Source organism: Psammomys obesus, unplaced genomic scaffold (genome assembly GCF_907164565.1).
Source record: "Psammomys obesus unplaced genomic scaffold, mPsaObe1.curated_primary_1811, whole genome shotgun sequence".
Classification (NCBI taxonomy): domain Eukaryota; kingdom Metazoa; phylum Chordata; class Mammalia; order Rodentia; family Muridae; genus Psammomys; species Psammomys obesus.
This window is the reverse complement of record NW_026591711.1, coordinates 1,508,914-1,532,497: the sequence shown is the minus strand read 5'-3', so window position 1 is coordinate 1,532,497 and position 23,584 is coordinate 1,508,914. Positions and strand designations below refer to the sequence as shown.

Genomic DNA, 23,584 nt, shown 5'->3' with positions numbered 1-23,584 from the left:
ACTGGGGATGTTTTTAAAGGTTGAATCCATTTGAGCTTTTGCCATTAACATCACCCTCCAAGCAAATCAGGGCAGCAAGGGTTTCCTGGGCCTTACATGTCCAGAGACTTGAGCATCTGAAGATGATTTAGCATGTATTAGAGATATGGCATGGAGGATTTTGCAGTGGGAGCGTTCATAAGCTGTTGGTAAAATAGCAGTTGGTACTTTGGGGATTAAGATGGCATCTATTTCACCTGTTTTCAACCCCTATTGAGCAATTCCTCTCTGAAGACTCCATTTGTAGGAATTAACAAAGTGTCCATGTAAAGATGCCTACTCTAGCATTCTTCTTCATATCAAAGCATGGAAATATAGATTTGACATCATTAGCCATTCCAGAAGTACAAATGGTGCTTTGCCAAAGCCTTGGAACAGTCTCTTTGTGGCGTTATGATGCCCAGGAACCAATCTCTGGTCCACAGCTGCAAACCATGGAAGATGTTCTGCAAAGTGGCCTGGCAGTGCTGTATAAAACTAAACGTGTCCCTACCATAAAATCCACCAGCAATGCTCCTGAGCATTTAACCCAGAGAAGTGAATGTGGGGTGGGCCTGGGGGGCGGGTCAACTGTGCACAGATGTTTAGGGCAGGCTGGGGTTGTGGCTCAGTGGTAGAGCCTGCATTGTTAGCACCATAAAACCAAAATATTACCAGCAGACTATTACCTTTGTTGGCTAACTACTAGAAGCAGTTGAATGTTCTTTAACAGATGAATAATTAAATAAGCTATAGAATATCCAGGCACTGGAATACCACTCAGCAATAAATACAAAGACACCTTTGATGGATGTAAGCAAACTAGATAGAGCTCAAAGTGTAATGAAAATAGCTAATTTCTAACTTTTACGAACTTTATGGATTCACTTTAGAAACAGAAAAATGAAAGAAGAAATTAGTAGATTCCAGAGTTTAGGAATAGGGCTGGGGATGGACGAGGAGTATGGATAGAATTATGAAAGGACCTTTGTGATGGGCGGCTCTGCATTCTGACGGAGGCACTGGTTCTAGGAATTTGCCAACGTGCTAAGATCACATTGACCTGTACTTGTACAAGTGAGTGCATGTGAGTCTGAAGAAACCTGGGCATGCTCTGTTACTCCAACATCCCTGTCCCGGGTTCGCATTGCACCGCGGTTGGTAAAGTGCTACCACTGGAGAAACTGGGTACCAGGCACATGGGACTTGTGTACTGCTTGCAAATTCCTGCGAGTCCGTAACGTTTTCAGAGTAAAACCTACAAATAAGCATGGCTGGGCTTGTGTGTGGCTCAGTGGGTAGAGTGCCTAGAAGAGACCTGTGTCAACAAGAGGAGGGATTAGACTTTTTAATACAACATATCATATAGTGGGTTATTTAGCATAATGATACCTTCTTACATTGAGCGCCTAGGTGGGCGCCTGTCAAGTGCTTTAGAAGCTTCATTTCATGTCAGTCTAGGAGAAACTTGGCTGAGTAATGGAAGTCTTTGCTGCCTGCATGGGAATCCGAGGCTAGCAAAGCCTGTCACGGGTCAACAAGCCTGAGGTTGAATCCCAGGCTATTTCAGGCCAGTGTATGCTCCCTACCTGGGGTTCCCCTGTCCTTTCAGATGGGAAGCCAGATGTAAATAAAACTGAACGAAACAACAACACCCAAAACCCCCCTACAATATCTAGTCATAAAGTTAGAAACAATATATAGGTACCATGTCAGTTTTTAAAAGTGGTAGATGTATTCCTGGCATATGTAAGTACACTAAAATGTCCAGGATATGCAGAATTGTTTTAGTGGCAGAGACTGATTAAGCTCCCCTCTGCTTATCTTTCTTTCCAGCTTTCATATACTGACTATTATTGTTAAAGTGAAAATGGATTTAAAAAAATATTCTGTGGCATTCCCGCTAGTGTCTTCCTCTCCTTGACCCAGATTTTTTTTTCTTTCATTTCATATTGATTCCAGCAGAGAATACTCCCTGCTTCATTCTTGCCTGACAAATCTAAAGTTCATTTGTTTATGACATTGGTTAAAAAGTAACTGTACCGTGCTTGTGACATGCCGCACCCCCAACCCCTGACTCCATTGCTGGCCACTGTGAGCGCCTGTTAGTGTCCAGCAAGGCTAACGTCCTGTGTCTGTGAGAGCTGAAGCATTACCTGGCCATCCCTCCATAGCTCTTCAGATGCCTCAGGGACATTCTTGAGAAGGTCCTTGCAATGAGGACATTTTAGGGTTTGTGGGAGTAGGCTTCTTTAAAACAGTGCTACCTTTAAACAATGTGAACCGTCTATTTAAAGCTGAGGGGACTGTGGAGACATCTGGGTTTCACCTGCACTGTGGGAGCTGCTTGTCGGCAGGGCAGAGGTTGCTATCCATCCTGAGTGCACCCATCGATCCTGTCTCCCTGCAGTGGTCTCCTCCACCTTGCATGTCTGTAATGGGGCCCCCACCAGCTGTGCTGCTGGGTCTTTGTGAAGCCAGCAGGCTGCAGAGTTGCCGCTTTTATCACTGAGGTCGAGGTTTGTGTCCGAGAACAGAGCAGAAGTGCTGTCCAGCCACAGCCAGCATCCCTCGGGCTCACAGACAGAGAAACCTATCCAGCTGCCCTCCCTCCCTGTGGCTCTCAGTTCTACTTGCATAAGTTCAGTCCCCCTCGCTCCTCTTCTACACCAGCAGAGCACCATGCACAGACCTTGTGTCCTTTCGTGTATCTGTACATTCAGACTCAGCCACCATGGCTTTTCTTCCTGGGTGAGTCTTGTTCTGTTACAGACGATGTCTGTTGCCTTGTGACTGCCTCGCAGCCCTCTTGACTGTTACGTTGAAGGTGATGAGCTAAAGTCAATAATCCCATTGATGTTCTATAATCTGTGTGCTGTTAAACATGGCACAAAACATGTGAATTGTGCTTTTGCGGATTACATGATAGGCAGCCAGCAGAGACCCATCCTTCTGCACATTTATTGTTAGGCAGGCACAGAACTGTTCCTGGGGGTTCGTATCTCTGGCTTTGTGTATGTCAGCACCCACATAGGCAAGTGGACTAAAATATGATGACCCTTAAAGTCAGTTTATGTTGCACCCAGTAGCGTGCACTTTTCCCAAAATGCATTCAGTGGGATTCTTAATTCATAGGATGGGTAAAAGTCAAAACTTTGTGTCTGAAAACACCTGGAATATGGTGCTGACTGTGGTTTCTTTGGTTTTACACATGGAACTATAGGTAGGAGAATCTCCCAGAGGTCCTGCCACAAGGACACCCATCGGTTTGCTTTTTCTGTGTTATTTGGGACACTCCCCATTGATCCGTGACCACTGTGGTAAGAAGCTTGGCAGCAGGCAGGCAGACATGGTGCTGGGGCAGTCGCTGAAAGCTTACCTCTTACCCATAACCACCCAGCGGCGAGCAATACTTGGCCACCCCCAGTGACACACCCCAGTGACACACCCCCTGCAACAAGGCCACACCCCCTTCAGCAAGGCCACACCTCCCAGTTCTACCTAACAGTTGTCTTTTCTCTGTACGGCATGGTGCTGTCTTTCCTGAAGTTAAGAAAGTTCCAAGGAGGGAGCACAGGTGGAAGGAGAGCTCTGGCTCGTCAGAATACCACATACGGCTTCCCAGCCAAAGCCCTCAGAGCCTCCGACCTGATGCCTTAGGAGCCTGTAACAAGAGGAGAGGGTGGGGCCGAGAGTCAGCTGAGCAGTATAGGTGGTGTCCATTCCATGGCTGGAACTCGAGGTTTCTGACAATCAAAAGTTTCTCCTGGGATCCGGTATGGGAAACAGTGCATGCCTGGGCTTGGGAGGGCTTGAGACCAGGCCGACCTGGCAAGATCCTGTATCCATCCCTCTCGGAAACAGAACCCAACCTGTGTACCACTGTCCTAGTCCGGCAAGGTTGAGGGCAGGCCAGCAAAGAGATCTAAAAGCAAATTCTGTGACTGCGCTCTGATATTTGTCCTCTCCAAGCAGACCTGTTGGACAAGGTAGGGGGACTGAGGCAAACAAGGCACAGTCCCAGCAGGTCTCAGCACAGCACACTGCCTCAGGTGCTGGGCGGGGCTTCAGTAGCGTGGGCTAAAGATGGTTTAGCAAGGGTGTGGGTCTGGAGAGGGTGCATAATGCTCCAGGGTGGGTGACTTGGGTGATCTTTGAGGCTCTCTGTGTAGCTCAGTGCATCTCAGACTTCCTGTGTCTATGCTTATGTTAAGATCCATAAATGCAGTTCACCCATTAAGATCTTTTAAAAAGCTTTTTATTTATCTCTAATAAATTTAGGATGACACTAGAAATAAGTAAGACACTCCTGGCACCTTTATGATCCAATGCCTCCGTCTTAGTTAGGGTTTCTATTGCTGCGATGAAACACCATGACCAAAAAAGAAGTTGGGAGGAAATGGTTTATTCAGCTTACACTTCCACAACACTATTCATTATTGAAGGAAGTCAGGACAGGAACTCAAACAGGGCAAGGTCCTGGAGTCAGGAGCTGATGCAAAGGCCTTGGAGGGGTGCTGCTTACTGGCTCGCTTCCCATGGTTTTCTTTCTTTCTTTTTTTTTTTCCCATCGTTTTCTTAGCCTGCTTCTTATAGAACCCAGGACCACCAGCCCAATGGTGCCATCGCCCACAGTGGGCTGGGCCATTCACCACCAATGACTAATTAGGAAGATGCTTGCAGTTGGATCTTAGGAAGGCATTTTCTTAATTGTGCTTTCCTCCTCTCAGACAACTCCACCTTGTGTCAGGTTGGTAAAAGACTAGCCGCCACAGTCTCTGACGATGCAATTGTCATCTCCCAGGAGCAGCCTCCAGCCCTGGCTCTGGGAGTGATGGAGCATGAGTTGGCCAAGAGGACCACTTTAATATCCTCTGAGTGACCCTAAGGCTATTTAAGAAATTCAAGCTAGTGTGGTAGAGCACACCAGTATTCCCAACGTCTGGAAGCCTGGGGCAGGAGGAACACACCTTTGAGGCCAACTTACTTAGTAAGACCCTGTTTACACGCACACATTTAGAAGACCTGGTTTTCTAATCCTCTGTAAGAGTTTTTATATCTGACAATGAAATATGACTGTACAGGTTTCTCGTTGTTCATTTATGCCCGCTGTAGTCTTACATGAACACCTCTTCTCCTGAAGATGAGGGAACTGGTGACCTGAGAGCTTTGCTCTTGCTGGGCAAACACTCTGCTAGTGAGCTCTCGTAGCTGCATACTGAGGTGGACATTAACATGGCTTCAGGCAGCAGCCCAGACCAGGGACATCCACGTGGGCTTCCGTGGTAACCTGGGCCACAGACATCAACATGGCCCCTGGCCATATCAGGGCCACTGACCCACTCACGGTCCTCAGAAGCTACATGGACCACAGGCTTCAACATGGCCCCAGGTGGCTAAGTACCACCCACATCAGGATGGCTCCCAAGGCAGAAAATCCCAAGGACATCAGCGATTCAGCAGCACAGACTGCATGAGTCCGCATGGATGTCGGGCTTTCTCCTGGCCCAACTGCAGCATGGACCACAGACACCAACATGGCCTCACAGTGGTCCTTCAAGGAGGTCCAGTGCAAAGAGTGAATTTTTCTTCATCTTGGCCTTCCGTTGTTGCTCAGAGCTGGGGGGGAATCCTGCAGCCAGGCAGCAGGTTCAGAAGGTGAGCCTGCATCTGTCTAAGTTGTAGCTGATTCATGCCATCCCTGTTGGGCAATGACAACAGGTCCACAGGCCTTCTCTCTCACCTGTCACACCATCACTTCTCCAGTTCCACCTCTCTCCATGGGGCATATTCCGCTCCTGCTTTTCTCTTTCCAACCTCTGCATGATGTGTTTATTGTAGTGGTGCACAGGCTTGTGAGGCCAGGGGGGCGTCTCATGCATCTCTTTTATCACAACTGTTATTCTTTTGGTAACATTCGCTATGTGTTACATTTGTGCATTGGGCTAAGGACTTGGCCTGCATTGTCTTAGTTCGTCCTAATTACTGGTTAAAAAGTACATGCTAGCAGTCCCTCCACTTATGGTTCAGGCACATCAGATACTTTCCCAGGGTCATAGAATGAATAAGTGATGGACCCCTCCCTTCTGGTCATAAAAGCAGCACTATAGTATGTAGGTTCACATGCCTGCGTGTGGTGTGTGTGTGTAGAAATTTCTTGTTTTCATTAGGATATTGTGAAAATTCCGTAGATCTTTCATTAAGTACCCCAACTTCAGTCAGCAAAGAAATGGAGGAAGCAAGTTAGTAGTGAGTATTCAGTTTCTATTACTGAATAGGCCATTCTTGGATAACAATACCTCTGGAAATGCAAGCCTGTGAAATTTAATAAAATACCAGGTCACTGGAGAGGCCTGTCTCCGTCCTTTCCTTCTGTAACAAACTGTAATGGAAGCGAACGGAAAGATAATGTCTAACGCGGACTTTATGATCGTACTTTTGCTAACCTTTCCCTTATCCCTAGGGAGTGCCCTATTTTATCAGAACCCCGTCTTCCCTGCCTGTGTTTCTTTTAACCTCTCTCTTGCTATGTATATGTGTGTATCTGCGTGCGTGCGTGCGTGCATGTGTGTATGTGTAGGTCAGTTCTCACTTCTACTATGTTTGAGACAAGGTTTCTTTGTTCCCTCCTGTGTATGACAATTTACCTGGCTTGTGCACTTTTGGGGAGTCTCCTGTTCCCCTCCCCCCCCGGTCTCCCAGTGGAAGCACAGGGATCGCAGTGGACAGTACTGTACCCAGCTTCACAAACAGGTTCTGGGCACTCTAACGCGGGTCCTGATGCTGGCGCGGCAAGCTCTTTACCCACCGAGCCATCGCCACAGCCCTCCACTCATGTTTTAAAAACTTCAGTTTGGCCGTTTAGCAGATTATGGCTGTAAGTTCTCACTGAACCTGAAAGCTTTCAAATTGAGCAGAGTTAGCTGAATGTTAAAGTCAAAGGTGGGAGATTTTAGCACAGCCAGAACAACTGGGAAGAAATAGGGGTACCTTATTTTGAAATCATTATGATCTTACAGAAAAGCATCAGGAATGGAACAAAGAACTCCCATAAACCCTCTACCCAGATATTTTTGCTGTTACTCATCCCCCTCTCTTTCTAGACACGTTTTTATTTTTCTGAAAATTTTGAGAATGGGATTTCTGTATCACATATGCCACTCTTTGAGGCTTTATACTTTAGTGTATATTTGGGCCCAATGTAGTCATCTAACTCAGGACGTGTCATGGGGAATGACGCTTTGATCTCGCACTCACCATGTCAACTTCTGAAAAATGTCTTTTAATATCATCCTCCCATAGGGTGCAGGCTTTGGCCCATGAACATGCCTTGTGCTGTCCTGTTTCTTTAGCCCGGTTTAATTGGGGGCAATTTTTTTATAAAGTTGATGCCTGAGTGCAGGCCAGTTTTAAAAAACAGGATGTTCAGTTGTCTGTGGTACCCTCATAATCAAATCCTGATTGCTTATCCCTGACTGGCTTTCAATATGTGGTGACTTTTTCAAGGCACTGTAGAAGGTGGAACCCAGACTTTCTCTGCCTCTCACTGGTCGTGGACTCTGACCGCCTGGCTGAAGTGTGGTATCTCTCTTCTTATACAGTGATACCATATTTCCCCAGTTGGCTTTGTTCTTAACTCGTCCAGCCTTTGGAGACTTAAAACCAAACAGTGGTGACCATAAACCCCTAGGTCATAAGGTCATGGAATGCCATGACGGGCACAGACCTTAGGATTGACAAGTGAATGTTAAGAGGTGCTATTTTCCCAAGTAGTTTTAGGTCCACAGCAAAACTGAGCCACGAAGTTTTGCACCCACACGGGCCTCTCCCACACGCAGGGTTAGGGAAGGCTGATACTAATGACCCCATGTGCTACATGTTATTGCCCGTAGCCTGCAGGTTTCCATCAGGGTTCGCTCCCACGCATTCAGTGTGTTTTCAAAAATCAGTGTAGAATGTGTATTTGCTGAACTCAAAAAACTTCACTAAAGTCTTGTGTTAAGAAGTACAGTTTTCTGCATTTTGTTTTTAACTATGCCTCTTCTTTGTTCCTTCTTGTAATGATTCTATCTTCATAGTTTACTTCGCTTTAAGGTCAGCTTTTAATAGCATATCAGCGGAGAGAGACAGGCTGAAGCAGCTGGCAGACCTGGACAACTCTTCCTCCCCTTCCGCTCAGGTCGTCGGTCTGAAGCAAGCTCTGTCATCCGTAAGTTGCATGTCTTTGTCTCATAAATGTCTGCAAATGTGGCCAGGCTTTCCATTTCCATGACTGTATAGAAAACTGATGATTTTCATGATTGAGTTGAATCTGGGGGAGAAAAACCAAATAAATCATTTAACTTGTATTCAAGCCTTTCAGCACTGAAGTATTCAGAATAACCCCAAACCATAGCAGCTAATATTGTCTTAAATGTTTGATTCTGTGAGTTTGATTTCTTACAATCTAACTCAACTTTTCTCTTCCCATAGAACTTTTATTATGTGTTTGTGTGGGAGTCTTGCAGACATTTGTTGGCTAATGCTTACAGAGTTTGACATTTGGGAGATTTTTGTGGCTCTGCGGCATCATAAGATCGACTTAATAAATAACACGTGGCAGTGAGAAATTTTCAGTTTACACATTTTCCGTCTCTGCTGCAAAGTGCTGATCCTACTTAATGCTCTTCCAAATACTTGAATGCTATTTTGTTTGATTAAATTGTGCAAAACCTTTAGCTTTTTTTTTTCCCCCTCGGAGACACGGAGACGAATCTCGTGAAGTGACTTTCAGGAGGTCATGAATCTTCAAACAGAAGAACCACCGCCACGGCCTCGGATGACCTTCAGCAAGCCATCATCACTCATGCTTCTTTTCCTCCTCAGCCTCAACGTGTTGCTCAGAATGACTGGGCTCCGTTCGTATGCTGGGTCCTGATGCTACCCGAGCGGTGGACCGTGTCTGATACTTTAGCCTTGACCTTTCAAGAAGCCAGACGACTCGGGGAAACAGCTTAGCATTTGCTGCTTTCTTCTCACTTGTTCTTTGGAATTCCTGCTTTGAGAAGAGAAAGAACAGGTGTACATGTGGAATTACTGTCTGAAGTACCCCTGGCTTGTATTTTAGGGGGGGGGGGGGGGGGGAAGGAAGAAACTAATTTTAGGGTCACGTGACCAGAAGTCAGCATAGGCATGGAGGGAGAAAAGTCCATTCATGTTTTCTGTTTCTCATGCTACTGAGAAAAGTACTGCTACCAATGTACTGCTAATTAATTAGTGTTGCAATATGCTGTTAACGATGAGCCCCGGGCCCCCAGCACACGGTGCTTTTGCGGATATTTCAGATACTTTCACTCAGTGCTAATTCCAGCTGTGCTCTTTGGTTTGGTTTGATTTGGTTCTTGAGACAGGATCTCATATCGCTCAGGCTGGCCTCACTGTAGTCACGTGGTTCCTCCTCACATCCCATGTAAAGTCACATGCTAGTTATACTGGCTTTGAAAGAAAATCTCCACCTGTGGAGTCTCCATTTCCTTTCTTAAGGTTGGGGGGAGAGAGACACCTTTTGGACCTTCCTTGGGAACAGCTGTGTTGCTGCTTTCAGCCCTTTTTTTTTTTTTTTTTTTTTTTTTTTTTTTTTTTCCCTGTAAGCCTGTAAGGTTTATTTCTTCCTGGTATACACATTCTCACTGTTCCCATCTGAGTGGCTTTTGATACCCCTCTGACGTGGGGTCTCTAAAGTTCCTTCCTGTGCTCCTCCTCTCTCTTTCCCTTCCCACAAAGGCCTACCCTCGTCTTGCTAATCTGCTTGGCCACACTTACTCAGCCGTGGTTTCTAGGCTAGTTTCACATTACCTTTTCTAGGGAATGCAGCTGCTCACATGTTCACAGTTTGGAAGTAAGATAAGATGGAATGATTCTTTCTTTTCTGGCTTGACTTCTGGTTTAGCCCAAGACTTGTTGCTTCAAAAAAAAAAATTTTTTTTTTTTTTAGAATAATCACAGAACTATTACAATGGATATATGGATACTGAATTTTGAGATGCACACACACACAAACACGTGTATATACAATTTCTAGGCTTTGCTCGGATTCTAGCCACTGTAACAGTGACGTGTTGCCTCATAGAGCCTGTTATATGTGGTTGCGTGACCCTTGTTCTTGTTCAGAGTTTCTTAAATGATTCAAGGGTTCTTAGAATAACCTATGTCCAATGTGGCCAGGCATGGTGACCTTGGAATCCCAGCCCTTGGGGGGGCTGAGGCAAGTGTTAAAAAGAGTCCAGCCTGGGCTCCATTGTGAGACCATGTCCCCTACATTCAGCAGTGATAATAAGGAAGGAGGTAAATGGAGCCCTTGCAGGGATCCAGGCGGCAGACAAGGCGGTCAGGAGAGTTCGTCCCCTCCGAAGGACAGACTTATAGTCAACGAATGCACAGGGCCGCACCATGGAACAAGTGCCGTCTTGCTTTTGCTGTGAGCCAAGTCCTCGCAGAGAGGCCGAAATAGGAGATGGGACTATCCCTGGAGGAAGTGAAGAGGTCGCACACGGTTCCTTTTTTGCTCCTGGCTCACACATGCCCTCCTCTCTCTGTGCCATGGTCCTTTTAGCTTTAAGGTGTATAAGCAAGGTTGTTTTGTTCGTTTTTATTCCCCCAAATGAGTAAGTCACCAGCACATTTCTAAGGTCCGTGGCAGCTGGAGTGATAAGTAAATCACATTGGGTCATGCCCACTGGCTTCTTGTCAAGGACAGGAGGAGCGAGCTAGCAATCACTAGGTTGGCCTGGGGAGCTGTCCCAGAGACCATCCTGGCTGGAGAAAGGGGCGCTGATCGCGAGTCACCCGTCTTCAGAGCCGATGTTGTCTGTGCTTTCCTTCTGCCAACCTTACTAACCTCTTTCCACCTCTGGAGATGAAATAGCAAGGAGTATCCTGGGCTCACTTGTTCATTCCCAGCCTCCTCCTGGGAGAGCAATGAGGAAGGCGCAGGTACAGCCCCGGGGTGTCCCACCCAGGGACTCACCGCTCCGCCCCGTCTCCTGCTGCCTCCTCCTGGCCCATCCACTTACTAATAAAGCCCTGCTATTTTTAACATATTCCAGGCCCTAGCACAAAACACAGATCTTAAAGAACGCTTATGCAGAATCCATGCGGAGTCTCTGCTCCTCGACCCGCCCGCTGTTCCCAAGCCGGGGGACAACCTGGCAGAGGTGGGTAGGTTTCTTGTCCAGTAACCGTTCCCTGCAGCTGCCGCCTGTCCCTGGTGCCCTCTGTCCAGTTGCTCCCTGCTTTGCCCCCTTGTGTGAGGGCCACACCTCTGGCCTCCCCTGGCTACTGCCATCGCCCAGCGCTGGTTGGACTCTTATGTTCGGAAGCTTTGCTGGCAGGATGGAGCCCAGCACTCTCTACAACTGCCCCTGCTCCCTTTTGTGTTTCCCTCGTTCCCTTGCTAAGTGTCACTATGTGTTACCCGAGTGGGAGCTGTAGAAAGACAAGTGTTTTCCCTTGTCATTTCTGTAGAAACCGGAGTTTCTGTGACCCAAACTGTCCAGTTCCTTCCTGGCTTCTTTGTGTGCTCTGCAAAAGCCAGCTAGTCTTTACCCTGGCTGTCTCTTCTTCCTTCTTTCTTCCTGTTCCTGTTGTGTTTTTGTTTAGGGTTTGTTTTTTTCCTTTTCCTTTTTCAGAACGCAGCTGTATAGCCTAGGGAAGAAGACACTACATTACAGTCGAAATCTATTAGTCAGCAAACACACTTGAGAAAGGCCTTTTACTGAGGTGTAACATATTATAGCAGCTTAGTGGGCACTTGTCTCCCGGGCCCTAATTCAATCCACCCCACCCCCCACTACACACACACACACACACACACACACACATATGCACACATACACACACACACACACATACACACATACACACACACACACATACACATACACACACACATACACACATACACATATACACACACATACACATATACACACACATACACACACATATACACACACATATACACATATACACACACACACACATATACACACATACACACACACACACACACACACGCACACATATACACATACACACATACACACGCACACACCCTCACAAGACTTTTCTCCTGGCTTGGTCTTTTTGCCCCAAATGGTCCCTTGGAGGTGTTTAGAATGAGCGATTTCAGAAAATAATAGTGTGATCCTTGAAAAGTAAGAATGGTTAGTAACTGTGACAGCTGCTTGTAAGTGTCTCTGGTGTTCAGATGCGTGACTACCTCAGCTGTGTAAGTTTCTCCATTAACTAACTGATTAGATGGAATAATTTAAAATGAAAAGTGGGGAAGCAGCACAGTCAGTAAAATGCTGAGGACCTGAGTTTGACCTCCCAGAACCCCACTGAGAAATACTGGTGTGGTGGTACACGCTGTGACCCTAGGCCAGCGAGGTGGAGGCAGCTGATGGCCGAGACTTGTCTGGCCGGCCAGCCTAGCCTACCTAGTGAGTTTCAGGCCAGCGGCATGGTCCCTTCTCTCCAACAAAGGTGGGCGCGAGGCCAGTGAGATGACTCCGGGGGTAAAGGTGTTTCCCTCGAAGCCTGCACACCAGGTTGGGCCCCTGGGTCCCAGAAGGAGACACCTAGCTTTGCAAAGTGGTCTTCTGATCTCAGCAGGTAATTTAAAAAAGAGAAAGGTAGGCAGAGCCAGAGGCACAAGGAGTGGCACCCACAATTGTCTGCCCACCTCCAACACACAAACACACACTATCCTACTGTCAGTCTGTTTTAGGCCTGAGCCTATTCACCAGCCAGGCCCTTTCGAGTCTGCACGTCAGCTAACGAGGGGCCTAGTCTTTGCCATGTCTGGCCGTCTCCGAGCATCATTTGCTACCAGGGACCATAGCATCTCCAGTCACGCACTGATTTCCAGGCAGCTCATACGGCTTATGTACACATTACTATCGTGTGAACTACATTGACATGCTTTATGACAAGCTTCGCTGAGCATTTATGGGCGCATGCCTAGTGAGCATTGCTCAGGCTGTTTGTGTTACGCTGTGCTGAAGCCCAGATGCCAGGTCTAGAATAATGCATGTGTTGGGACCAACCTCAAAAAAGAAAGGCTGTGAATTGTCCAAGATGGTGATCCCACGGCCTTGAACATGATCCATGTTCCTTCCACGTCATCCCGGGCTGTTGCTGTGCTTGTCTCGTTTATTTCCTCCTTCCCAGACTTTCCATTTCCAATGGCTTATTCTTCCCGCTGCCCCGCTCACTGAGTCACTTACATTAATTTTCCCAGCAAAGAAAAGGCATTGTTGTCTCCAGGAAATAAAAACAGAAAAAAAAAGAAGGGCCACACAGGCTGAAACACACCTTACACCCTGTTTGTTTGTGTGTGTGTGTCTGTGTGTGTGTGTGTGTGTGTGTGTGTTTTCTAACTCTAAATGTTTGGTTATTAGGCATATTTTTGGTATTTATTTACTATGTATGTGGCGTCTACACATAGAAATACAGATGTGTACCGCAGGGCATTTGTGGGGTAATACAGCAACTTGTAGGACTTGTTTCTCTCCACCATGTGGGTTCTGGGGTTGAATTTAGGTCATGGGGCTTGGTGGCAGGTGCCTTTGTAGGCTGAGCTCTCTCACCTGCACCCCAAGTTACTTTGTAGGCGATTCCCAGAAGCCTCGGCCACTCTACAGCAAAATGACAGTCCCCAGCAATAGGTTTGGCCCAAAGGCTTCCGCTTTTCTGTTAACTACACTCTGTTGCCTTTGGGCTGGACAGTGGAACTACGACAGGTGTTGGGCCTGGATCCTGAACCCTAAGATCCCCTCTTCTTAGAAATGACACCTCAACTCACTCAAGACACTCCTACTGTGTATTCCTAAACACGATATTCTAACATCACCAGGGTAATATTATCTTATGTTAGTTTAGGTTAGAAATGAAAGGCCAAGTGGCTGGTGGGAGTAATAGCATCTGTATCTAAATGGCATTTACAAGTGAACATGATGTTGACATGTGCAATTGTGGCACTCAGAATACAGAGGCAGAAAAGGACTGCTTGAAGCTCGCCCATGGTTAGGTAGTGAGCTCCAGGCTTGTCTAAGATTACAGTGATATTGTTCCAGACAAATAAGTGAATCCCATTTAAGGTACCATTACAACATCTATAACTTCAAAAAAAAAAATCTAAGAGAAGATAACTTAGTTCATTTATTTATGTGTGGGTTTCTTTGCTTCAATTTTTTTACGTTGGGATCAAACTCTGGACATTATTGTACAAACTCTTGACCTTGACTTTGTGGAGTAGGGAACGTAAAGCCCAGAGTAGTTAAATAACTTCCGCCCGAAACACAGCTCATAACATCAAATCAGGATTTAAATCTGCATCTCATAGGGACAGAGCAAATGTTCTCACCTCCGATTCAACCTCTGTGTAAACGAGAAAGCCGTGCTAAGCCTGAAGATGGGGTGCGCTTGGAAGGTCCCCTACTTAAAATGGGTGGTGGTGTGTTTGGGATGTGGGATGATGGTCTTGGGTATGGACATGGCTTTATATTTCTCCTTCTAAAAGAAATCATGGATAAGGAGGCATCAAAATCCAGTGGAAAAGGCAGATTAGTCGATAAATTAGGTCAGCACAGCTGAAAGCAATTTGAAAAGAACCTTAAGTTTTCTTTCATTGTGTGCTGAAATTCAAGTTAAATACAAACGTTGAGACAAAAAAAAAATTGATTTGAATATTTATCAGACTGCTAGAATAAGGCTTTTCAAAACTGGGAAGTAATAAAATATTTCAAAAGGAGTGTCAACTAAGTTTGACTTTTTTATAGAGAAGATGTTTCAAAAATGAGAAGGCACATTAAAAAAACTAATAAAATATATTCAGTGAAAATAACAGGCTTGGCTAATGAATGACAGTAGTTTTTATTCTGTGAACGAAGATCAAATAAGTAACGTGAGGCATCAGGAAACAAGTAGGTACAGATTATTCTCACTCACCAGGCCTATATAATTATGGGGTTTGTTTCTGGGGGATTTCAAAAAACTTTTGGGTAACTACTAGGTTGTATTCAGGGTCACTATCAGGTGGCCTTTACTGGTGAGTGAATATTACAGAGTGTGGACACAGCCCAGATCACTGCTGACCATACTATGCTAGAGCTATAAAAATACTTGCCACTTCCCTTTTACATTTTGCATTTTCTGGCTGCAAACTAGCAGGGGTAAATTCATCAGCCTCTGCCCTTTGCCCCATGGGTAGTTCTGAACAGTGGGGTCTCCCCTCTGGTGATTGGAGCACTGGATGCCTGCTGGAAGGCTGGCTGGCCCTGGCTCACTATTGGCTACTTTTCCTTTGAGTCGAGTGTCCAGCAGCCGGTGTGTGTTACTGACATCAGCACTGTGCTCTGAGCACGCCTGCATCTACAGTCTGTTAGACATCCAGGCTTAGTAGGCTCGATCCTGCCAACATCTCCACACATAGGAGTCACGTCACGCTATGCTGCTGTGTCATCATTAGGGGACAGGGGACAGGAATTTTCCAACTCTGTTAAAATCTTTTGTGAAACCTGGACAGAAATATCATTGGCACGAGATTATATTTACACACTCACAGAAAAATGGGTTCAGAAGGAAGCCCTGTGTCCTGGCCTTTCCCACAATGACAGTCCACAGCTCACTTTAAATAAAAGACATTCAGTATAATGAAAAGGAAAACAGTAGACCAGCCCTACATTTTTCCCCCCTAAATCACGGTGTTAGAGAAAACAGAATTTCCTTAAAGATCCAAGTAACTAATAATTCCATGTTTGTACAGTCTTAAACGTTTTAAGTAGTTCTACTTCTGGAAATAGTTCTGAAAAATAACAAGGAGTGTGCAGAGAGACACAGGGACACTCCCTAGCTTTGTAGTCCGCAGATACCCTCACCTCCGATACAGGGAATTGTGAACACGCCCCTCTAACACCCCAGGGTAAAGCAATAGCTGTCAGTCGGTGTTCATTCTCTCAGAGACTTGTTCTGCCCAGAGATCATACTCACAGTGTAAAGTACATGTGACCATCAAGGTTTGTGTTAGGTATAGTTTGATCCCTGCCTTAAAAACAAACAAAACCCAAAGAACTACACAACTCTTTTCTAGGTGATTGTGTGTGTGTGTTTGTTTTAAATAGGGGCTTGCCCTGTATCTCTGGTTAGCTTGGAACTCACTATGTAAAACAGACAAACACCTAACTCAGGGGCAATCTTCCTGTGTCTGCCCCCTGCATTCTGCGGTTATAATAATGAGCCGCCATGACCAGCTACACCAGTATTTTTCTATTAAGAAGATATCTAGCAGCTCAGTGAGTGACATTTTGTTTTTTATTTTTCAAACACATACTGCAATTATCCATGGAACACGTTACTGTTGGGAACGTGAATTTTGCTGCAGCGTTGTTGATGAGGAAATTTAATTAAATAATGCTTGTAAATAGTGTGGTCATAGTTATCACAAAACAAAACTATGTGAATAAAAATGTTGGAGAGAGAATGTCCAAAGGCATGGGTGTTTGCCATTTTTCTTTTTGCATTTAATTCTTTTCTGATGTAAAATTCTTTTTATGAGCGGCAGTGGAGAAGTTACTGTGCCAAACTATGTTGCCGTTTTAGTAAATAAGATCCCATATTTGTTTATTTTGGTTTTTCGAGACAGGGTTTCTCGATGTAACAGAGCCCAGTCTGTCCTGTACTTGCTTATAGACCAGGCTGTCCTCTAACTCAAGAGATCCACCTGCCTCTACCTCTCAAGGGCTGGGATTAAAGGCGTGTGCCGCCATGCGTGACGGACCCTGTGTTTAAGAGAGCTGTACTGGAGTGTGGGGGCTTCTATGATCTGGTATTTTCGGTATGAATTTGCTAAAATTGTGGGACACCAAGAAAAGGCAGGGGCTAGAAATGTTTCAGAGCCCAGATGTTTTGAACACCATGAAATTCCATACGTCATGTGACAGCTGCTCATTAATTCATCCATAATGATGAATTAATGAGCAGCACAAGTAACTAATTCATTAGTGTCTCTGAACATCAGGGCCCACAGGAAGGTTCCCTTGCCTGCATGAACATTTAAGGAGTCCTGCCGGGCACTGTAGTATCTTCAGCTCGGCAGCCTGGTGCCCAGGTCTTTGGAGGAGAGAGATGTTTATTTCCCTTAAGAGAACAACTGTTAGTGGGTGGAGTCTCATCAACGTAGCTGCTTAAACAAGACCCAGACAAACACAAGACATGATAATATGGCAGAGCAAAACTCATGGGTGCCTCAACATTACGTAAATCACCACAGGCTCCTAAGGGATACAGAGAGAAAAAGTAGTCTTTCCCAAGAAAGAGGCCCCAATTGATGATCTAAGATGAACATTTCAGGTTCATTCCTGAAAACATACATTCAGGTAACATGCAGACTGGGTGGGTTGTATTCATATATGTAGGAGTGTCAACAGTTTAAGGAAAAGAAGCCATGAACTTGAGAGAGCAAGGGGGTTACATGCAGAAGGTTAGAGAGAGAAAAGGGGGGAAATGTAATATATTTTAATTAAAAATTAGAAAGAATGAAAGCAGCTGCCATCGTTGGAGCAGATCTTTACAGGAGAGAGGGCAGGTTGGCTTTTCAGAGGCTGTATAAGGTATTTACATCTATAGCTTGGCTTGGCGTGGAGAGACTCCAAAAGAAGATGCAGAATTCCCTCTGTTCCTAACGTCAGTTCTACATAAGGGACACCTTGCTGTTTATCAGTTAGGAAACTCTGCTGGCCACCTCTCTGGTGGATCTTCTTGGGACCAGTATATGTTCAGATGAGCAGATCATCCTGGACTCATGAGACCTTTGGCATGACAGTATCTGCCTGGGCATCTCCTTTCCAGATCCTTCTGTGCCTCACTTGCCAGATGCATGGCAACATCAGAACCACTAGCAGGCCAGCCAAGTACTGAGCTGACAGGCACTTGGGAGTCCAGGATTTAGCAGTCCTAATCAGGGTCAAGGTCCCCTTCCCTTCCACGTCTGTAGTCCAGAGTGTCTGTTGGTGGTACTGGTCTACTGTGTACATGCCCACAAGCCAAAAGCATTGTCTGTTCTCTTTGTTCATCTGTGATTGACTGAGGACTGTTGGAAATATTTGTTTCGTTCATTGAATGGGGTTGAAACTTGACTCGTAAATAGAATAGGAAGCACACTCACTGAGTGTCCAGGATCCTTCCTTGAGCATGAGTCTGGGCTCAGTGGAGTGGAGAAATAAGAGAAAGAAAGCAGTTGGTCTGCAAAATTGTTAGAGTCATACCTAGGGCCTAAGGTTTTGTTTCCTCTAAGAGTCATTGTGGGTGAAGAGAGACAAAGAACTTTATCCCACGCATCCATGAATAAGGAATGATCTGCTGCCATTGGCACCTCTGGACCAAAACAGAGTTTCTTTGTGGAGGGATTCCGTGCAAGCAGCATGTTGGCCAGGGACTGCGCTGTGACACCCTGCTTGAAGCCAGCCATGCACCGAGGAGAGTGTAGAATGGAGGGGAGCGCCCTGAGTGGTAGAGAATAAGGGACAGGACTCAGTCTTTCAGCCCTGTGATTTGTGCTTGAGATTTGTGGCATGTGTCTGAGCAGTGTTCAAACCTGTAAGTGAAGTATCCGTGTGGCAGAGAACTTTGTTTCTCATTGTTCTTGTTGTTTTGTGAGGCTCACTTGACCTTCGGAGCTTGACCTCTGCTTTGAGTCTCCTGTTTGCATGGGTCTGTGACCCAGTGTTTGTGCGATTAAGTCCTTTGTGTATTTTGTTTCTCTGAGACTGTTGTAAAGACATGCAGTTTTCTCTCTGCTCTTCGGATAGGACAACTCCGGGGATGAAAGCCGAGCGCTGGTGCATCAGCTGTCCAATGAGAGCAGGCTGTCCATCACTGACTCCCTTTCAGAGTTCTTTGATGCCCAGGAAGTTCTGCTGTCTCCTAGCTCTTCAGAGAACGAGGTTTGAACACTGTTTCCAGTCAGGTGTCCCTTACCCAATCTCCTTAATGAATTTGTTCACCAAACTGCTCAGTAAAGATTCAAAAACAAAAATGCTAGACGCCATGGCTCCTCCTGACCAGTCCTTCTGAGGGTCTGCTTATAATACACCCCCAAGCACAACGGGATACAATAGGCTAGAAAGAAGGTGTGAAATTCAGAGCCTTGGCCTCCCTCTTGTTTCTGTTACTTAGAATTTTTGCACTTTCCCTTTGCTAGTTCTGAGTTTTATATTCTGTGTGTTTTTCAATCATGTTAATTTATGTTACTCATTTTATACTTTTCACATTTTATACTTTATACTTTTTATATGTTTATTATGTCAATTTGTACTTACAAACATTGTTTTAAATTGATGAGTAAAGCACCATACTCTCTGGACTAGGTAAGCCCTACTTTTAGCTTTACTATGTGTAATATTTAAATACAGAGACATATAAATTACATATAGTATATACTTTTATAATATAAAATAATTTTGTTTATTCCCATAAGGAGTCTATTTTCACAAGGAGTTAAAAAAAATAGCTGCTAACTCTGCCACTCGGGTATTGGTGTGCTCTGGAAATGCTTCAAAATAAGAACTTTTATGATGACAGCAGAAACCTTGGGTTTATTTTTATTGTTTTGTCTGTTTTTCCTGTGAGAACCAAGACTGTCTAAGGGTTGCCTCCTTCCCCCCATTCCTCCTTTCCTTCTCCTGCTGCTTTTTTTTTCCTGTGCTGGGGATCAAACTTTGGTCTCCTCCCATCCGAGGAAACCACTCTGCTACTGCATCCCCAGCCCAGTTTGGTTGGTTGATTGGTTTTTGCTGTGAGCATTACCTAGGCAGGTTGTGGGGCGTTCTATGAAAATGGCCCCTCATATTATTTCTGTGGGTTTGTAATGTGAGACAGGGCATGCTTGGTCATTTGGAGCAGGTTTTCTGGCTCTTGTTTGCGCGCGCTCTCTCTCACGTGCATTATCTCTTCTCCCCCACAGGTTTCTGAGGATGATTCATATGTCAGTGACATAAGTGATAACCTGTCCTTAGACAACCTCAGTAATGACTTAGACAATGAAAGACAGACCTTAGGTAAGTGTTGCATGATCGGATCTCTGAAAACCTGCAACTCTGAGTGTGTATGTGTGTGTGTGTGTGTGTGTGTGTGTGTGTGTGTGCATGTGTTCACATATGTGTGTACATGTGTGTGTATGTATGTAGGCTGGAGGTCCACCTTGGGTGTCCTTCTTCTGTGCTGTCCACCTAAGTTTTGATACAGGGTCTTGACTGGCACTTGGCCCAAGTGCCCCAGGATCCTCTGTCTCTGCCTCCCCAGGGCTGAGATTACAAGTGGGCAGCACCATGCCTGACTTCATGTATGAGTCTCCCTTACGCAGTTAAGCATTTTCTCTGCAAGTGCAATATAGGATACGGTGTTTCGTCTTCAGGTACGAGCTGTTATTATAATTTAAGAATTTGATAGGGCGTATATAACAGAAAAGTCTTAAGTGGTATTGAGCTTCAGATTATTCAAAACAATGTACTCCTACCTCTTCTCATGGTTATGGCTTGATCCTAAGAAGGAAAATGATAACAGAGAGAAATGTATTTCAGAGACTGGCAAGATGGCTTAGTGGGTCAAGGTGCTTGCCACTAAGCTTCAGGATCTGAGTTTGACCCTTGTAGTCCATACAGTAGGAGAGGCCTGACACACACACATACACACACACACACACACACACACACACACACACACACACACAGTGGCACATGAATGCTGCATAAATAAATGAATGTAATTCTTAAAGAAAGGTATTTCATAATGTGAGTTTGAACTGTGGGTGTCCCTGGAGTGTCTGACTAATCCTAAGCAGCTTGTGACTTCAGGAAACAGAATAGTTGAGTTAGGGAGATGCTCGTGGAGTGAGTCCACTGGGTCCACGGTCCTCTGCATAGGTCTCTTATTTTGCATGTTGGTTTCTGGTTTGCCCCATTGAATGCTCAAAGCTCTACCCACCACCCATTTTCATAAGTACACAGCAGACAGGCTATACCCGATGCCTGAACCTCAGTGTCTTGGCCCAGCGAATGTTTGTGAACTATGATGATGGATTGTGTAAAACCACAGAGCCACTGCTCTGAGGACTGCAGGCAGCTGGGTAACTTCCCACCATCTACAAAACCTCCTTTTGGCATCATGTGCTGAAAGGAAAATGCTGTGCTGTGTAGACATTCACTTCTTGATAGAAAAACCTAAAACCCAGTGAGTTTGAAGTAGAAGGTCAAGTTATTTTCTATGGAAACAAAGAATGAAAAGGGGCATGAAGAATATCACTTGTTCACTCTTTCCCTTATTGAGCTGGGAATGCTATGAGCAGTGAAATGGTGCTCCAGCTACAGAGGAAGATGACAAACGCTGAGACCCCACCCCCATCTCTCAGTGGCCATCGAGAGGGAGTCAGAGGAACACAGAGTAAAGGGGATACAGAGGTAGAGTCAGGAAGGAAATGTTGGTCCAGAACATAGACAACAGCTGTGCTGCCTTAGCAGCAGCCGAGATAAGCATGGAGGTGGTCAGACTCCTCTAGCTTAGTCTATAGCTATTTAGCTCAAGCACTTGAGAACTTCTGGCAGAACTTCCTTCATCTGAACTTGAACACCAGAAACAGATGCCCCTCAGTTCTCTTCGGACAGTCTCTGATGGTGACAGGTTTTCTAGACATCTTGGAAAGATGCCTGCAGAAATAAGCTTTATGTCCCACAACTCAGTGGGACATAAGAATTACCACACACTCTATCTGTGGGTGTGGCTCAGTTACTTAACCATGCATGAGGGTTCTGGGTTCTGTCCCCAGGGATACATAAAATCAGACATGATGGTATTCTCCTATAGCCCCAGGATTAGGGAGGTAGAAACAGGGAGATTGGGAATTCAAGGACATCCTTGGATACACAGAGAGTTTAAGTCCAGGCTGTTTGATATGTATCAGGTGTTGGCATGTGTTCTTGTGGACGGTGTATAGTTTACCCTGGTTCATTCAAATGCTGATTTCTGTACCCCACTATCTGGTTTCAACCCAGAGATTGCATTGTGATATTTATTCTAACCATCTCCTGTCTCAAGTTTGTATAAACACACCACCAATTGTTTTCTGTATGGCCAATAATAGACAACTAGCCAATGCTGGGCAATACAGAGAATAGGGTGGGACATCCTGGTCCATGGAGGGGAGGAGAAATGATAGGGTGAAGGGTGGCTCCTGTAGGAGAGGACTGGGAAACTTTGGGGGAGAAATGAACTGAACCTAGGATATGATTAAAAAGCAAGTATAATGTGGGAAATCTGAATGGAAAGAAGCTTGGAGGTTTAGGATGGAGTACTTATTGTGCAGCATTGTGCTCTAGGCTAATTAAATAAATCCCAGTCTCTCTGTATGGTTATTTGGGCATATAGTGGTTAGGAAGTAACCACTGCTTTACTAAATAGTCATTCAACAGTCAGAGATGAAAAGGAAAAAAACCTAAACCACAGTGCTCTTCAGTTATTATGCTAGAATTCCTCAGGGTGTGCCGCAGACACTTCGTGTTTAGGGAGTTTCCTGTCAGTATCCCCCCCGCCCCAAAAAAAAAAAAAGCACAGGTCATATGGCAGGACCTGTTGCTGCGTTCCCCAGGAGTAGATGAGAATATGGACTGAAGGGCATCTTTAAGTACCAGCCCCAGCTCTATTCCTTGCTGGTTATGTGTGCTAGTCCCTCGTCTGTGCCTCACTTTCTTCATCTGTAAAACGGGGATAACCAGTGTTTACTTCGAGAAATACACTAAAGGGGAAGAAGAATACACATCAGAGGCTGAGGCAACCCCAACACCACAGCCTGGAGAGCAGGGTGTGTGTGAGCTTTGGTGGTAGAGCAGCAGTCTTTGAAACGTCAGACTAGTAAACCAACGAAACTGTGAGACTGCTTGTGAAGCGGTTTCTAAAGATACAGTCACATTCAGCCATGCACCCATGTCCGATTTTGCCCATATAACCAATTAATGTAAATTTGGAGCTTAGCTGGATGCTTAAATTAACATGCGACTAACTACACAGCATGACCAGAGTTTTAGGCTTTTCTGTTCCTCAGAGCTGCCTCTTCGTTCACAGGGATTGACTGTTTAATAAGTGAATGTTGAGTGTTTATGTATTATAAGTGAGCATACACTAGAAAGTGGTGTCTTGTCTATTCACCAGTGCAGTGAAGAGATGCCATTTAGAGAGAGATACAGGACAGGAAGGAGCTGTCAGAGCACGAGGCAGAGGTGGGCAGTTTTACACTGTAAATGTAAGCACTTCGTTCACCAAAACCTCCATGGACCAAGCTTAAAAGTAAATGCCAAGCCAGGATAAAACTGTAGAAATAGACCTAAAAACAGAAGGGAGGGAAGGAGTCTCTATAGGATGAAGAAGAAGTGCTCACAAAAGTATCACACAGCACACCAGGAAGTTCTCTGGTGTCATTCAAAATCAGGAGCCAATAGTGTCTTCCTAACAATTGAACAACATTTAAAACAAACAGTGC

At 45.3% G+C, this 23,584-nt stretch overlaps 1 protein-coding gene across 5 annotated transcripts in view; it reads left to right on the top strand.

Annotated features, from left to right (window-relative positions):
* The window catches only part of Osbpl3 (oxysterol binding protein like 3), a 164,026-nt gene that overhangs the window by 111,645 nt on the left and 28,797 nt on the right, over positions 1-23,584 (top strand). For 4 of the 5 annotated variants that reach the window (XM_055611784.1, XM_055611785.1, XM_055611786.1 and 1 more), the window contains 4 exons: positions 8,097-8,227; positions 11,103-11,210; positions 18,867-19,001; positions 20,021-20,114. In XM_055611784.1, the coding sequence (XP_055467759.1) occupies positions 8,097-8,227; positions 11,103-11,210; positions 18,867-19,001; positions 20,021-20,114 (468 nt within the window). The remainder of the gene's footprint in view (positions 1-8,096; positions 8,228-11,102; positions 11,211-18,866; positions 19,002-20,020; positions 20,115-23,584) is intronic. The other variant, XM_055611789.1, reaches the window with a different exon arrangement.